This window comes from Bos grunniens, chromosome X, assembly GCF_055505025.1.
Source record: "Bos grunniens cultivar Pamir isolate PY7600 chromosome X, Bosgru_T2T1.0, whole genome shotgun sequence".
NCBI classification, from domain to species: domain Eukaryota; kingdom Metazoa; phylum Chordata; class Mammalia; order Artiodactyla; family Bovidae; genus Bos; species Bos grunniens.
This window is the reverse complement of record NC_141194.1, coordinates 55,806,974-55,822,976: the sequence shown is the minus strand read 5'-3', so window position 1 is coordinate 55,822,976 and position 16,003 is coordinate 55,806,974. Positions and strand designations below refer to the sequence as shown.

At 45.8% G+C, this 16,003-nt stretch overlaps 1 protein-coding gene across 12 annotated transcripts; it reads left to right on the top strand.

Moving 5' to 3' along the window:
* Positions 1-1,955: 1,955 nt before the first annotated feature.
* FTSJ1 (FtsJ RNA 2'-O-methyltransferase 1) lies at positions 1,956-11,936 on the top strand. 12 transcript variants are annotated; one of them, XM_086386332.1, is made up of 13 exons: positions 1,956-2,238; positions 4,045-4,189; positions 4,451-4,520; positions 4,620-4,710; positions 5,047-5,125; positions 6,514-6,566; positions 6,652-6,705; positions 6,792-6,894; positions 6,997-7,080; positions 7,764-7,861; positions 8,028-8,159; positions 8,363-8,404; positions 10,033-11,936. In XM_086386332.1, exons 2-12 carry the CDS (start codon positions 4,069-4,071, stop codon positions 8,393-8,395), a joined length of 918 nt encoding a protein of 305 aa, XP_086242458.1. In that variant the 5' UTR covers positions 1,956-2,238; positions 4,045-4,068; the 3' UTR covers positions 8,396-8,404; positions 10,033-11,936. The 12 variants fall into 12 exon arrangements, with proteins under 12 accessions (XP_086242458.1, XP_086242451.1, XP_086242456.1 ...); XM_086386325.1 differs by having other exon boundaries at positions 7,962-8,159; XM_086386330.1 differs by having other exon boundaries at positions 7,758-7,861.
* The last annotated feature ends 4,067 nt before the right edge of the window (positions 11,937-16,003 follow it).

Sequence of the window (16,003 nt, the reverse complement as noted above, 5' to 3'; positions counted from 1 at the left end):
TCAACAAACATCTATTGAATACCAACTGTGTGCCGAGCCCTATTCTAGGCGCCAGGGAGGCAACAGTAAACAAAACAAAAGAAATCCCTGCCTAGCAATGCTCACATTTCTAAGGAATGATGAATTGGTTGTTTAGTTCTTTGGATACTCTCCAAGCTCATTCCCACCTCAGGGTCTTTGCACTTGGCGTTCCCTCTGCCTGGAATGCTCTTCCTCCAAATATTCGTTCCGGCTCAGCTCAAATGTCACCTCCTCTGAAAGCCTTAGATGACCACACTAAAATAGCAATTTAACCCCTGTTACTCTCCATTCCTTTCATCCTTTATTATTCTTCATAGCTTTTATCACCACCTAACATAACATTAGATCCAACCAGTCCATTCTGAAGGAGATCAGCCCTGGGATTTCTTTGGAAGGAATGATGCTAAAGCTGAAACTCCAGTACTTTGGCCACCTCATGCGAAGAGTTGACTCATTGGAAAAGACCCTGATGCTGGGATGGATTGGGGGCAGGAGGAGAAGGGGACGACAGAGGATGAGATGGCTGGATGGCATCACTGACTCGATGGACATGAGTCTGAGTGAACTCCGGGAGTTGGTGATGGACAGGGAGGCCTGGCGTGCTTCGATTCATGGGGTCGCGAAGAGTCAGACACTACTGAGCGACTGAACTGAACTGAACATAACATTATTTATTTATACTTAAGTGCAGTTACTTTAGTAAGTAGATAAATATAGCAGATTTATATATATATATATATATATCAGCATATAAATTTATATAAGATGATATATATATTGTACATATACTATACAAAATGCAAAAATATATTCTATATTTCCATATAATGGCATATGTATATTTATTGTATTGTTTACTAATATATAATTTATATACCAGTAAAAATTAGACATCACTATATATTTCTATGTCACCATATACATAGTAAATGGCATGTGTTTACATCTCTATTATATTCATATATACATATCCTCCTTTTCCTCATCTGTAAACAGGGGAAACAGCCATTATTAAACATGAAATTATATAAACTTACAACTAAATTAAATTCTGAAAGGTGATACTCAAAATTCATCACTTATTTTACTACATTTCATTATTTCTATGCTCCTGAGAGATCATTTATCCCTGTTTTATTTGTACAATGGAGATAATAGACATGGTGCACTACTGCACCTCTTCCAGATTCCGTGTTCCGTGACTACACCTTGGTAAGCTGAAATCTGACAAGATAATAGTATGTAAACCATGGAAACTGGCAAATGTTAGAAAGCAGAGCTTCCTTTCCCTCTCCACCTAAATAAATGCTTGTTAACCATTTACCAGAATATCACTGAAAGCACTCAGAGAGTGCCTGGCACATGGTAAACGCTATAATGTTTCCATTACTATATTTGCTTGTGCACTGAGTCCAGACGCAGTCTTTTTTTTTCTAGGTCCGAGTTAAAAGTGTTTGAAGAACACAGAATTACAAAGAATTAGTGTGCTGAACTGCACCTATTTAATCTTCCCAGTAACTCTAGGTGGAGTCTGTATTATTTATTATCCCCTTTCTACAGACAGAGAAACCGAAGTTCTGAGAAGGTAACAATCAGAATGAGCTATCAATTAGCGGAAGTGAGATTTGAAATCGCAGACCAGTAGCTTTCGCGCGCCCGCGCACTTAACTAACGCACTCTCCTTCCTCTCAAGTTCACCACCCCAAAGGTAACTGCACTTCACGGTACGCGAAAAATAAGTAGGTGCCAGCGTGCTCGTAGTATCTTGGGAAATGTAGTTCACAGGCTCAAGACATACAGTTGTCCAAGAAGGGAGGAGTGGAGAAAAAGGCGATTTTTCGGCTTATAACAAAAGAGCACAGTCAGTTCTCATGCCTCGCGACATTTCAGCCTTTCCGTGCGAGACTTCGGCGGCTTTACTAGAGCCCGTTGCATGCTGGGAACGGCAATTCGCCAGACCCGCTACGTCGGCATGAGTTGCCGGAACTCACGTGGTAAATTCAGGTCCGGTCCCGGCTTCGCGCGAGCCACCGCATTCCACGATGACAGGCGTGGCACACTCTGGTGGCCCTTAGGCATGCGCGACAGACTTTTGGAGCAACTAAGAACCCAAACTGAAAACCTACGACTTCTCACCGGTTTGCGCTCTCGCCGAGGCTTGTGCTGCTCACGAACCGGCCTCCTTGGTTCCTTTTCTCCCCACTCCCAAAGTTGGAGGTAGGCCCTGGGACGCGGAGGACTTGGGTCCCGACTCAAACAGTTGAGGCATGCCTGCACTGTCCTGCCAGTGAGGGAAGGAGGGAAGTTCGCAACAGTGTGGTTTGGGCAGCTGGCATTGGGTAGGCTCCAGACCCAAGGTTTGTTTGGAGAATAGGACCGCTCCTGCGGGATGGGCTAGGGGTGGGGGACGGGGGCGCAGGGGTCCAGATACCGGCGGAGCTGCCTTGAAGGGGGTCTTGTGGTCCTGGTCCCAGTGGGGACTTGGGCTTTGAGGTAATGATGAGGAGGGACCAGTGGTGTAGCCAGAGGGCTGTTAATGGGTAGGTGTGGAGGTTTGGTGAGCTGCGTGGGTGTAGTAGAGGTCTGGTGGGAGTGTTATTGGGAAATCAGTGGGGGCTAATAGGTGTGCTTTAGTCGATGTGTTCATGGGGGCCAGTGGGGATGTGTTCATTAATGAGGGGATGGTAGAATGGGAAACTGGAAGATAATGGGAGACAAGTAGCAGTGTGATCCCTGGGGGACGAATGGAGTTATGACATTCAAGGGGTTAATAAAGAGTGATGGAGCATAGTGATTCAAAGGATAATGGTGAGGCTGTGGAGGGAATAAGAGGTGAGGGTCATGATCAAGGAACTAATGAAGTAGTGATCAAAGAAGAGAGAATGGGAAGATCAAGGGGTATTGTGATCAAAGGATTTTAGTTTGTGATGATGGCATGATCATTGAAGAAGTAATGAGAACAGAGTGAGCAAAGAGAGGGTAATAAGTAAGCTGTTGGGTGTGATCATAAATTGATTATTGGGTGGGGAAACAGGTGGGCAGTGAGGGGAGAATGGTGTGTATGGGGAGATGTATGATTATCAGGGATTAAGGTGAATGTGGTAAGAAGAGTTAACAGGGTCTAGTGATCTGTGAAGGATCAATTGGAGGGCCGAGCTAAAGGGGGTTGATAAATCATAGTAAATGAGAGTTTAATGGGGAACTAATAGACCATGATCCTCCAGGTATTAATGGGGGATGATAAAAGAATTATCGGGCTTCCCAAGTGGCTCAGTAGTAAAGAATCTGCCTGCAATGCAGGAGATGTGGGTTCGATCCCTGGGTCAGGAAGATCCCCTGGAGAAGGGATTGGTTACCTGCTCCAGTATTCTTGCCTGGAAAACCCCATGCACATTGGAGCCTGGCGGGCTACAGTCCATGGGGTTACAAAAGAGTCGGACATGACTTAGCGACTAAACAACAACAAAAGGAATAATTGGGGGCCTAATCATTTCAGGGGAGAGAGATTAAGGAGGTGGGGAATGCAGTGAGCTAGTGTGAGGGTAATAGAGTTAAAGCAGGGGATTAATGGGGCCTAGTAGGGCTTTATGACTAGGGGTAGTGAGGAGAGCTGGGGGTGGTGGTGAGATGTTATTGGGGTTAAGGTGGGCAGAGAAGGGTTGATAGTGAGACTTGCAGGGTTTAATATGTGGAGTGTAAGTGACAGCAGTGGGAGGTGGACAGGGTCAGTAACATCATCTATGTGATAAGTGTTGGGTTTGTGGGACTTTGAGGGGTCTGTTGGCTTAATGGTGGAATCTGTAGGGTGAGCGGTGGAGCCTGAGACCTCAGTAATGGGATCCTAGGCTCGGTGAGCTCAGTGGGTTAGTGACTGGGCTCCAACCTCGCCACCTGTTGAGAGAACTGTCACATAGATCAGATGAGCCTGGTTTAGTTCATGTGGTTCTCACAGCCCTGCAGAGATAGGTAATGGCCCACTCACCTACTTACTGATATGGGGCAGCATCAGCTTACTGTTGGCAGGTCCCTGGGCAAACAGTGTGGAAGATGGGACGGACGTCAAAGGACAAGAGAGATGTCTACTACCGCCTAGCCAAGGAGAATGGCTGGCGTGCCCGCAGTGCTTTCAAGCTGCTACAACTTGATGAGGAATTCCAACTCTTCCAAGGTCCCCATTTTTGGTGGGCAGTTCACTGGGGGATGGGGCGGGTGAAGGAAATAGACAAGTGGGCTAGGTCTACAGAGCTCTGTGTGGTAGGTGGGCTGACTTGGAGGGTCTGTGGGGCAGTCAGGAAGATGGCAGGTACTCAAAAGGATCTGGGCAGCAGGTAGATATGGGTGCTTCCTGGGGGAAAGGGGTAAACTTTGCAGGGTCCCAGGTTGGAGAGGTGGCTGAAGCTGACCAGTGCACCTTCCTGTGTGTGCTCAGGTGTGACGCGGGCAGTTGACTTGTGTGCGGCCCCAGGCAGCTGGAGCCAGGTGCTGAGTCAGAAGATTGGGTGAGTGTGGAGTCCCAGATGGGAGGCTGGGAGGGCAGACTAGGTTGGAGGGTGGACCAGGAGTAAAAACTGAGCTGACACGGACCATGTTGTCCACAGGGGCCAAGGGTCTGGCCACGTGGTGGCTGTGGACCTTCAGGCTATGGCTCCACTACCAGGTGTGTTACAGATCCAGGGGGATATCACCCAGGTGAGAGCATGGCTGGGGGTGTTGGTGTGTATTCTGGACAAAGGCCCTCCCAATCTGGGGTTTGCAGCAAGTGGAAGAAAGAAAAAGACAAAGAGACCAAGAAAGACAGACAGGTAGAGTAGCTGAGAGAAACCAAGAGAGGATAACAGAAGAGGAACAGAGCCAGTGAGTTGTCATCACAGAGAGACAGCAAAAAAATATTCCCAGAGATGGAGTCCAGTCTCAGGCAAAGCCTGAGAATTTGGCTGACCTGATGCTGTGGGCCAGGGCCGTGGTGGGCTTAGAGGGCTGTGGTGGGGATGCTGTGGGGCCACTCATCATCCCTCTCTTCCATAGCTGTCCACTGCCAAAGAGATCATCCAGCATTTTGAAGGCTGCCCCGCGGACCTAGTAGTGTGTGACGGGGCTCCTGATGGTAAACAGCAGGGATTGGGAGGCCAGGCGGGGGGTCCTTTGCATGTTCCTCTCTGTATGTCCCACCTCTGTTGGCTTCTTTTATTGCCTCTCCCCTGCACTGTCAGCTGTTCCCACATCTGGCAACTTCTCCCTACCTCTGTTTCCTGTTCTCTGCCTCTGTCTTCTACTGTTTTGGTTTTATCCACCCTTTTGTCATCTCTCTGCAACTGTTCCATTCCACTCACTTCTTTTTTTTTTAAGTCAGCCATCTATCCATCCATTCAGCACATTTACTGAGCATCTGTTGTGTGTCAGGCACTGTTAGACATGTTGGGAGGATAACATGAATAAAATTCTACTATTCTCTGACCTCATAGAGCTGGTGTTCTAGTGGGAGCAGACAGAAAAGAAACAAATGATTGAATTATAAAGCATGTCAAAAGGTGATAGGCACCATGGGGAAATAAAATGAGAGAGAGGGAGGGAATACCTGGAGGAATTTTAAGTAAAGTGGAGAAGGCCTCACTGCCTTTAGCATAAAGACCTAAAGCAGCCAAGGGAGTGGGCTAGGGCACATCTGGATAAAGAGCAATCCAGGTAAAGTGATTGGCACATACAAAGGACTTGAGGTAGGAGGGTGAAGAGCAAGATCACTGTGGCTGGATCAGAGTAAGCGTGAGAGTGGTAGGAGGTAAGGTCAGTGAGGTGGTGGGAATCAGATCCTCAGGTGGATCTTTCTGGGCCACAGTGGTGACTTTGGCTCCTTCACTAAGACAAGAGCATGGAGAAAGCCATGGGGTGGTTGTGAGCAGAGGAGGGCCATGCCTGATGTGTGTCTTGACAGGATCCCTCTGGCTGCTGTGAGCAGTGTGAGGGCTGAGACCTGGGGAGGGGAGGCTGCTGTAGTCATCCAGGTGAGTGGCGATGGTGGTGGAGATGAGTAGAGGAGATCTTTTGAAAGACTTGAGAAAGTTTACTAATGGCTTAAATGTGGATGTGAGAAGAGATTGGGAGGGGTGTGTGTGTATCAAAGGTAACTACCTTGAAGGTTTTGGCTTGAACAACTGGAAGGATCAGGTGAGATGGGGGAAATGATGGGAGGAGCAAGTTCCAGCAAGAAGGTAAAGAGTTTATTTTTGGATGTGTTGCATCTGAGATGTTCGTTCTGATCTGAATCTGGACTGGAGATAGAAGAAATAATACTCGTGCCTAAGATTGTTTTGAGATTGAAAACGAGTGTCTTAGGGTTAGGAGCTCAGAATATGCATCCAGTTGGCAGATGTAGTCATTTGCATGCAGAACCTTAGCAGTAAGAGAGCTTGGTAAATGTTTTTAGCGCTCTAACCTCTTTGGGACAGGAAGATAGCTAGACTGTATGGCCCCCTAATGCTGTTCCTCTTGCCACAGTAACCGGCCTCCACGATGTTGATGAGTATATGCAGGCCCAGCTCCTCCTAGCTGTGAGTAACCCTGGCTGTCCCTACCTCAGTTTGGCCCCCTCCTGGCTGGCTGTATCTCAGCCTTAGCCATCTGTCCTGCCCATAGGCTCTGAATATTGCTACACACGTCTTGAAGCCAGGGGGCTGCTTTGTGGCTAAGGTAAGTCTCAGGGAACCTGGTAGGGGGTAGAGAGGAGTCCCCAAAGTTCATCCTCATGCCTCCATCTCTGCCTCCCCACCCTGCAGATCTTCCGAGGCCGGGATGTGACGCTGATCTATAGCCAGCTGCGTGTCTTCTTCTCCAGCGTGCTCTGTGCCAAGCCCAGAAGCAGCCGGAACTCCAGCATTGGTCAGTGGGGTAGAGGGGCCGGGCAGGGGTTTTGAATCTCAGAGGCCCATCCCACATGGAGTGGAGGCAGCAGTTGCCCCTCACTCTACCTTCTCCCCATAGAGGCCTTTGCTGTCTGTAAGGGTTACGACCCCCCTGAGGGCTTCCTGCCGGACCTGACCAAACCCCTGCTGGACCACTCTTATGGTGAGAGCCCTGGGCCCCATCCCTGGGGAGAGTTTGTCTGCCAGTGAAATTTTATGTCCCAGGAGGGCCGTTAGCCCCACGCCCGGCTGAAACCCTGCCCCTTAAGGGAATGCTGTCCCAAAGGGATCTTCAGCCCCACCCTCTGAAAATTCCACCCCTGTAGGGGTATTTTGATCTAGGAGGATCTTCAGCTTAGTTCCCTAGTGATGACTCTTAGACCTGGTGAAAGTTCTGAGTCCTACCCCAAGGGACACTCCACCTGCCTAAGGAGTTTCTAGCCTAGGAAGACTCAGTCACACCCCCAGGTAGAAACCCCACCTCTGTGTGGGAATTTTGTCCTGTGAGGGCCTTCAACCTGGCCCCAGAGGGAAAAAGCACAGGGCTGCTTTTGTGTCAAGCATGCTTGAGTGAGACAAAGTCCAGGCAGTGTATGGCAGGTGGCCATAAGTGCAGTGGGAGAAAAGCAGGTTGGGGAGGGCTGTTTTAGAATGAGTGATCATGGAGGGCTTCCCTGAGGAGGTGATCTGAACCAAATGAAGGATTTCTGGTGCAAGAGTATAGAGAGTAGCTGGTGGATATGTGAGGGAGGCCTCCGTACCCATCTGGGGTGCAGCCTGAGTCACAGCTGACCCCAGACACCCTGGCCCTGTCTTGTCTCATCTGTCCCTGCTTGTCAGATCCAGATTTCAACCAGTTGGATGGCCCCACCCGCATCATTGTGCCATTTGTGACCTGTGGGGACCTGAGCGCCTATGATTCAGACCGCAGTTACCCACTGGACGTAAGTGCCCTGTCAACAGTGGGTTGGATGGGGGGTGCTGTCCTCTGTTCCCAGGTCCTCACAATGTGTGTGAGGACCCTCCCAATGTGTGTCCCTGCAGCTAGAGGATGGTTCAGAATACAAGTACACTCCACCCACGCAGCCCCCCATCTCACCGCCCTACCAGGAGGCCTGCGCATTGAAGAAGAAGGGGCAGCTGGCCAAGGAGATCTGCCCCCAGGACTGCCCCATGAGCACAGTGGACTTGTTGCCCCAGTCCCTGGCCACTCCACAGCGCTACACCCTGCAGACGTCTGAGGTCTGAAAACATGGACCCAGAGCCCTCAGTGCCCACAGTGACCCCCTCTTCATGTGCTTCTTTCTGCCCCAAATCATGTGGTATCTGGGACAAACTTCTGTTTCCTAACTCCCAATAGCTATAAAAATCAATGGGTAAAACCAAGTATAGTGAGCAGAAAAGCTTAACCAAATATCTGAGTCTCTCTTCTTTTTCTTGGGTAGGTGGAAGACAGTGGAGTGACTTGCTCATCTTAACACATGAAGGTAAATTTGCCTTTTTAATCTAAGAATTTGAGTAAACAGCATCTTTAAGAAAAAACTGAGTAAAATTCTACTTTTTTAAATTTTTACATCAACTGGTAAGATTTCAGTCAGCAGACCTTTACTAAAACTCCTGATGTTACGTGTCAGGAACTGCCTTAATGATTTTACACATTGAGGTACTCAGTAAACATTTATTGAACACATGCTGTGTGCTGGGCATTGCTCTAGATTTGAAGATGAAGCAGGGAACAAAACAGGCAGATACCCTGACCCTCAGAGCTTCTAGTATAGGAAAGAGGTAATAGTTCACAATCTAAATGCAGGAGTTTCCACTCACACATACATGTACTATTTATCTTGCTCTGTGTCCACCCATATATATATAATATGTAAAAGTAACCTGGGATATGAAAAAATTTTAAAGCAAGGTAAAGAGATAAGGGCTTCCCAGATGGTGCTAGAGGTAAAGAACCCACTTGCCGATACAGAAGACATAAGAGACACAGGTTTGATCCTGGGTCAGGAAGATCCCCTGGAGAAAGTCATGGCAACCCACTCCAGTATTCTTGCCTGGAGAATCCCATGGACAGAGGAGCCTGGTGGGCTACAGTCCATAGGGTCATAACAAGTGATACACAAATGAAGAGACTTAGCACATAGCACACAAAAGATCAAGAATTCTAGGGTCTGGCAGTTTGCAGTTTTTAAGACAGTTATTGTGGAAGGTCTCACTGAGGTGATGTTTGAGCAGAGACCTGAAGGAGATGAGGGAGAGAATCCATGTATTAATCTAGGGTAAGAACATTCTAGGGAGAGGAAATGGCAAATGCAAAGGCCCTGAGGTGGAATGGTGGGGGAGCAGTGAGGAGCTGGTTTGCCTGGAACAGTCTGGGCTAAACCTATCAGTGCTGGAGGGCTTCTCATCCTCAGGACACCACTTTAGAGGACATCCCCGTCTGACAATGGCTTTGCAGTTTATTCAGACCAAGTTTACCATTAAAATAAGTAAAAAAGACACCTTAAAAAAATGAAATGGCAGATCACAGTGGGAAAAGATATTTATAATCTGTACATGTATAGTATCCATGATATTTAAAAAGCTGCTATAAATCAATAAGGAAAAGAAAATATGAGAATGCCCAGTAAGTACATGAAAAGCTGCTCTTCAGAAAAATGCAAGCTAAAACTAAAAAGATTAACAACATTAAATATCTGAAAGGACGTGCAGCATTGGAACCCTTGTATATACCAAGGGCAGCATATAATGGTGTAACTGCTAGATAATTGTTAGGAATTATCTGCTAAAGCTGCATGTGTGTTTAGTTCCAGCAAGAAAGGAGTACTTCAATGTTCCTAACCATCCCATTTATAGTACCCCCCAGACTAAATACAGTCCAAACACCCATAAGCTGTAGGATGGATCGTTAAATCCTGGTTTATTCACAGTGGAGAACTACATATCAAAAAGAATGAACATTATATGTTTTATGCATTTTCTGTGAGTTATGGTTCACAATGAAAGTAGAGGAAAAAACTGCACAAAAATGTAGCTGAGAAAACAATGAGTATAGTAGAAGACAGTGGGAAACATATTTTGGTTTAAAACTTCTTTTACTTTGACCTTTTAGTTAGCTGGCAATCTGATAAGGACTCGGAAGCTGTTTGCTGTCAGGAAAACCAGAACTCGAGTTGATGAACTTGTTTTCAAATACCTCATCAACCCATCCTGACAGGCTCTGAGGAGGAACCTCCAGCAACCGCCACAAACACAACAAGGAAAGAAACATCCCGGCGTGCCTGTCTGCACTGTAGGGGGGATTCTTGAGTAGGGTCTTGCCTTTCTCTAAATCTTCCCAGCCCTGTGTCCTGAATATGTCCAGAACTCACCCTGAAAGCAGGGCTTCTTAACCCTGGGTAGAAGTCAGGGGTATTTGTGAACTTAATGGAGGGAAATCAGTTCAGTTTTACTAACTGAAATTTTAGCTTTCCTCCAGAATCTGAATGCTGGCAGCAAATCAGTATTGTAAAGTTACTTTTACAGTAGTAGAAGCAGTGCCTGCAACTTGCCCACCAGTACGTATCAAAGTTACTTGTTTATGTTGTTACAATTTATTACAGTTGTCATGGGCATCTTAAAATATTGGTCACTACTTTGGATAAAATCTTTTTTAATTTATTTTTTTATTTTTTTTTAACTTTTATTTTATTTTTAAACTTTACAAAATTGTATTAGTTTTGCCAAATATTGAAATGAATCTGCCACAGGTATACATGTGTTCCCCATCCTAAACCCTCCTCCCTCCTCGCTCCCCATACCATCCCTCTGGGTCGTCCCAGTGCACCAGCCCCAAGCATCCAGTATCATGCATCGAACCTGGACTGGCAACTCGTTTCATACATAATATATTTTTTTAATTGAAGGATAATTTCTTTATAGAATTTTGTGGTTTTCTGTCGCAAATCAACAAGAATCAGCCATAGGAACACCCAGGTCCCCTCCCTCCCAACTCGCTTCTCATCCCACCCTTCTAGATTGTCACAGAGCCCCTGTTTGAGTCATGCAGCAATTTCCCATTGGCTATCTATTTTACATATGGTATTATTGTAAGTTTCCATACATCTCACCCTCTCCCTCCCCTCCTCCCCAGCCATTTCCTTAGGTCTGTTCTCTACATATGTTTCTCCATTGCTGCCCTGAAAATTAATTCATCAGTACCATCATTCTAGATTCCATATATATGCATCAGTACACAATATTTATATTTCCTCTTTCTGACTTACTTCAGTGTGTATAATCAGCTCTAGGTTCGTCCACCTCATTAGAACTGACTCAAATGTGTTCCTTTTTATGGCTGAGTAGTATTCCATTGTATATATGTACCACAACTTCTTTATCCATTCGTCAGTCAGTGGACATCCAGGTTGCTTCCATGTTCTAGCTATTATAAATAGTGCTGCAATGAACATCGGGGGTACATGTGTCTTTTTCAGTTTTGGTTTCCTCAGGGTACATGCTTACGAGTAGGATTGCTGGGTCATATGGTGGTTTTATTCCTAGCTTTTTAAGGAATCTCCAAACCATCTTCCATAGTGGCTATATCAGTTTATGTTCCCACCAGCAATGCAAGAGGGTTCCCTTTTCTCCACATCCTCTCCAGCATTTATTGTTTGTAGACTTTTTGATGATGGCCATTCTGATTGGTGTGAGGTGGTATCTCATTATAGTTTTGATTTGCATTTCTCTAATAATGAGTGATGTTGAGGATCTTTTCATGTGTTTGTTAGCCATCTGTATGTCTTCTTTGGGGAAATGTCTGTTTAGGTCTTTTCCCCACTTTTTGATTGGGCTGTTTGTTTTTCTGATTTTGAGTTGTATGAGCTGCTTGTATATTTTGGAAATTAATTCTTTGTCAGTTGTTTAATTTGCTATTATTTTCTCCCATTCTAAGGGTTGTCTTTTTACCTTGTTTGTAGTGAATAAGGTCTTATAATTTGATGTACTAATTAAAGTTCATTTATTGTAGCACCTCAATGTTGTTTCATTTTAATATGATACTTTTTCTTTTATTGGAACTGTAATTGACATATTGATATAATATGTGTAATTTGAAAGTATGTAACATAATGACTTAATATATATTGCAAAATGACTACCACAAGTTTAGTTAACATCTATCACATCACATAGTTAGTTTTTTCCTTGTGATATGAGCTTTTAAGATTTGCTCTTGGACTTACCTGGAGGTCCAGTGATTGAGAGTCTGCCTGCCAATGCAGGGGACACGGGTTTGATCCCTGGTCCAGGAAGAGTCTACATGCAGTGGAGCATCTAAGCCCATGCACAACTGCTGAAGCCTGTGCTCCGTAACTACAGAGAAGCCCCCACTCGCCACAACTAGAGGAAGCCCATATGCAGCAACAAAGACCCAGCACAGCCAAATGTAAATTAATTTTAAAAAGATTTGCTCTCTAAGCAACTTTCAAATATACAAAATAGTATTGATAAGTATAGTCACTATGCACTATTACATCCCAGAACTTATAACTGGAAGCTGTACCTTTTTACCACCTTCCCCCATTTTTAGATTCCATATTTAGTATTTGTGTTTTCTGACTTCATTTAGCATAATGCCCTTGAGGTCCATCCATGTAGTCACAAATGGACTTCCCTCATAGCTCAGTCAGTAAAGAATCTGCCTGCAATGCAGGAGACCTGGGTTCAATTCCTGGGTTGGGAAGATCCCCTGGAGAAGGAAATGGTAATCTACTCCAGTATTCTTGCCTGGAAAATCCTATGTACAGAGGGGCCTGGTGGGCTACAGTCCATGGGGTCACAAGAGTCAAACACGACTGAGTGACTAAACCACCACCACCACCACCTTTTTTTTTATGGCTGAATAATACTCTGTCATATGCATATGCCAAATCTTCTTTATCCATTTGTCTGTTGACAAGACACCTAGGTTGTTTCCATATTTTTGCTGTTGTCAGTAATACTACAGGGACATGGAGGTGCAGATATCTCTTTGAGTAGTGACTTCATCTCTTTTGGATACAGACCCAAAAGTATATATTTGGGATCCAGGGATAGCTGGATTATATGTTAAGTTTTGTTTAAATTTTTAAGGAACCACCATACTGTTTTACTTGGTATCCATAATAATTGAGAGAGTGTGTGTGTGTATGCACACGCATGCTTTTAAAAACATTCTATGAAGGAGTTCACAGACTTGATCAGATCAGACGCCATAGGATTCCCTAGAACAAAGTTTTTTTGGGGAGGGGGTGCTGTGTCGCATGGTTTATGGGGATCTCAGTTCCTCAGTCAGGGATTGAACCTGCACCATAGCAGTGAAAGCCCAGAATCCTAACCACTAGGCCGCCAGGGAACTCCCCAGAACAAATTTTTCTTTTTTATGTTAAGAAACCCTTTCTTAAAGGCATGTCAGAAAGTTTGTCATGAGTGCAGTCCTGAATTTACATTTTAGCAAACAGGAGCTGACAGCTACGTAGGCAGGTCTGGTTTCTGCAGCTCACTCACATATCTTTAGAAAATCACCATTCTCTGTGCACACTCCCATCCACTGAGCTCAGGACTACTGACATCTCAGTCTGTAACCCCAGGTGTTTGTACCTGACTTTGTGAACCTGGGAGTGGCCATACCAATTCCAACCCCAGGGCGCCCACACCACAGCTCGTTAATGCAGGAGTCTTCTCATTCATATCAGTATGACCACAGGAATGTCCACACCCAAGTCTGTGTGACTCCAGGAATGTAAAACAGAAGTATCCACACAAAAGGTGGTGTGACATAAGAATATCCACCCCCGTCACCATGTATATTCAGGCAGCATCTACATACAATCAGCAAGAGCCAGGGAGTACAGACAGTCCCATTTGTATAATCCCAGGAGTGTCCTTGTCTCCATTTCGAGCATCAAAAACACAACAGCCTTTGGGAACCTGTGAGCATACTCACCTCAGGCTGTGTCCCTAGTTATGTCCATCCCATCTATATTACATCTTAAGTATGCACCAAAAGTCTCTCTGATGGGAGCAGTGTCTTAATCCCCAGTCTGTGCAAGCCAGCAGTGTCCACACCCCCAAGGGTACAGCCTAGGAGGGGCCCATCTGGCCTAGGCCTGGTCTCTGACCTCTCCAGAGTGCCCACTCTCCACCTGTCTGGCCCTAGTCTTGTGACTTCAGGAGTGTCCACACCCCTCTGTGTGACCCCAGCATTTTCCCCACTAAAGTCAGTTTGTCCACAGAGGTACATATACCCCAGACTGTGTGTCCCCAGTGGAGTACTTAACATTAGTCTGAGTGACTCCTAGAGTGTTTCCACCCCAGTCTGTGATGACAGTAATGTTTATTCTCCACTCTTTGTGATCCCAGGCTTTCCACAACACAACCTGTATTACCACCAAAGTGTACACATTCTGTTCAGTTTGATCTCAGATTTGTCAACTGCCTAGACTGTGTAACAACAATGGGTGCCCATTCCCCTGTTACTGTAACCCCAGGGGTTACCACACCACGATCACTGTCATCCCCCAAAGTGTCTAGAGTGTAGTCCATGTCACCACAGGAGGGTATACACTTCAGTCCGTGTGTCACCTGGAGTATTCAAAACATAGTCTGTGACCCCCTAAGTGTGCATATCCTAAAACTTCTGACCACAGAGCTGTGAAAACTCTAGTGTTTTACAACAGGGGTGTCCACTGCCAAGTATGTCAGTCAGCGGCAGTGCCCATGTTTCAATCTGGGTGACTTCATCAATGGCTGTATTTCTGCCTTTGTCACCCCCTGTGTGTGATGCCAAGAGTCTCTAGACCCCAATAAAATGGAGCAGGACCATATGTCCCTTGCCACCCCCCCACCAAGTCCTCTGCCTGCCTTTTGCCTGTGGAAAGCTACAGTCAAAAAATTCAGAGAAGTGAGAAATACTGAAACAAAAACAGTCAAAGGAGACTAAATAATGTAGTCATTAAGCATAGTCAAGGACCTTTAGTTCTTTCTCAAGGGCTATAGATAATATTCACCATATCCTGTGAGCTGTCTTATAGATACCAAAACCCCAGGTGGAGAAGTCAACCACATGATGACCAGACTGTACCCAGAACATGAGCTGCCACAGTTCTGAGAATTGGCTGCAAAGAAGGGAAAAATTTCACTCTGGAACTATAGATGAACTGTACCTGAAACAACCAAGGTGATGCTAGTCAGGACACTGATGACCAGTTGAAGATGACTGTACTGTTTCTGCTTGTAACTGCCCCCCACTCTGTCTATAAAAGCTCTCCCTTTTATATCTTCATCCCCTGATTGTCAGGGGGTGGAAGTCTGCCTTTGCATAGATGTCTGCCACCCTCCTCCCCACCTCAGTTGCTGGCATCTGAAATAAAACATAGTTTCCTTTCCACCAACCTGTCCTGTTCACTGGCTATTGAGCAGTGAGCAGCCAGATCCCCCCCCACACACACACACTCTCCTTTCGGTAACACCAATGTGTGTCCTGAGGGAAGCACACCCCTAGTCTGCATTACAGCAGCGTTCACACCCCAGGTCTCTCACTGTTGACTTTTCACCTCCCAGTCAGTATCCCCTTGCTGCTGTTCAGTCACTCTGTCGTGTCCGACTCTGCGACCCCATGAACTGCAGCACGCCGAGCCTCCCTGTCCTTCACTATGTCCCAGAGTTTGCTCAAATTCATATCCATCAAGTCAGTGATGCTATCTATAACCATCTCATCCTCTGTTGTCCCCTTCTCCTGCCTTCAATCTTTCCCAGCATCAGGGTCTTTTCCAAGGAGTCAGCTCTTCACATCAGGTGGCCAAAATATTGCTTCAGCTTCAGCATCAGTCCTTCAATGAATGTTCAGGACTGATTTCCTTTAGGATTGACTGGTTTGATCTCCTTGCTATCCAAGGGACTCTCAGGAATCTTCTCCAGCACCAGAGCTCAAAGGCATCAATTCTTCAGCACTCAGCCTTCTTTATGGTCCAACTCTCACCATCCATACATGACTACTTCAAAAACCATAGCTCTGACTAGAAGGACCTTTGTCAGCAAAGTGATGTCCCTGCTTTTTAATACAC

Coding starts and splice junctions, on each gene's coding strand:
- FTSJ1 (XM_086386322.1), top strand. CDS start 4,069: ATGGGACGGACGTCAAAGGACAAGAGAGATGTCTACTACCGCCTAGCC. Junction 4,521..4,619: donor GTGCTGAGTCAGAAGATTGG/GTGAGTGTGGAG, acceptor TGTTGTCCACAG/GGGCCAAGGGTCTGGCCACG. Junction 7,862..7,961: donor ACCGCAGTTACCCACTGGAC/GTAAGTGCCCTG, acceptor GTGTCCCTGCAG/CTAGAGGATGGTTCAGAATA.